Consider the following 1271-nt stretch of genomic DNA (forward strand, 5'->3'; position numbering starts at 1 on the left):
TTTATTTTTATCCTTTTAGAATCACAAAGTACACTCAGAATTAATGCAATTTAGCAGTGTATATGATGAATGGAAGCTAGGAGGTTCGTCATGTAAGGCCTCTTGGTGATATTGTAATAAGGAGCATCTGTAAATAGAAACTGCACTGCAGAGAGACATCCAGTATGGAGAGAAGCAGGCAAATCAAGACAGTTCTAACAGGAAGCACCACTCTCTAAAAATCTAGATCATTTCCTCCTTCTTTATTTCACTGATTTAAACACAAGTAATTTGTATACTAAATTTAACCTCAAATTTATTTTCACAGACACCCAAGAGTTGATTCTTCCATAAAAATGAGAAATCACACAATGGTGACTGAATTCATCCTGCTGGGAATCCCTGAATCAGAGGGCCTAGAGACGGTGCTTTTTTCCCTGTTTTTATTATTGCATTTGTGTACTCTCTTGGGAAATGTGCTCATCCTTACAGCTATCATCTTGTCCTCTCGGCTTCACACTCCTATGTATTTTTTCTTGGGAAATCTCTCCGTGTTTGACCTGGGTTTCTCTTCAACAACTGTTCCCAAGATGCTATTATACCTTTCAGGGCAGAGTCAAGGTATCTCTTTACAGGGCTGTGTGTCCCAGCTCTTCTTCTACCATTTCCTGGGCTGTACTGAATGTTTGTTGTACACAGTCATGGCTTATGACCGCTTTGTTGCCATATGTTATCCTTTGAGATACATGGTCATAATGAACCACAAGGTCTGCTTCATCTTGGCCACAGGGACCTGGATAGGTGGCTGTGTCCATGCCATTACCCTAACCTCCCTCACCTTCCAATTGTCCTACTGTGGCTCTAATGAGGTGGGCTATTACTTCTGTGACATACCTGCAATCTTACCTCTAGCCTGTGGTGATACATCTCTAGCTCAGAGGGTGGGTTTTACAAATGTTGGTCTTTTGTCTCTCATTTGCTTTTTTCTCATCCTTGTTTCTTATGCTAGAATTGGGATCTCCATATCAAAAATTCACTCAGCAGAGGGCAGGCAACGAGCATTCTCCACCTGCAGTGCACACATCACTGCAATTCTTTGTGCTTATGGGCCAGTGATCATCATCTATCTACAGCCCAATCCGAGTGCCTTGCTTGGTGCTACAATTCAGATATTTAATAATCTTGTAACCCCCATGTTGAACCCACTGGTCTATAGCCTGAGGAATAAGGATGTAAAATCAGCCCTGAGGAATGCATTTCCCAAGAGATCCTTGGCTCTGGAGAATAAATGA

General features: G+C 41.7%; 1 protein-coding gene across 1 annotated transcript; it reads left to right on the forward strand.

The window, feature by feature from the left end:
• Positions 1-332: 332 nt before the first annotated feature.
• LOC106827907 (putative olfactory receptor 10D4) lies at positions 333-1271 on the forward strand. The gene has a single exon (XM_014836073.2). It carries the CDS (start codon positions 336-338, stop codon positions 1269-1271), a length of 936 nt encoding a protein of 311 aa, XP_014691559.2. The 5' UTR covers positions 333-335.

The sequence above is a fragment of the Equus asinus genome, chromosome 20 (genome assembly GCF_041296235.1).
Source record: "Equus asinus isolate D_3611 breed Donkey chromosome 20, EquAss-T2T_v2, whole genome shotgun sequence".
Lineage (NCBI taxonomy): Eukaryota > Metazoa > Chordata > Mammalia > Perissodactyla > Equidae > Equus > Equus asinus.

What these genes read in the sequence shown, in the direction of transcription:
- LOC106827907 (XM_014836073.2), top strand. Translation starts at nt 336, where the DNA reads ATGAGAAATCACACAATGGTGACTGAATTCATCCTGCTGGGAATCCCT.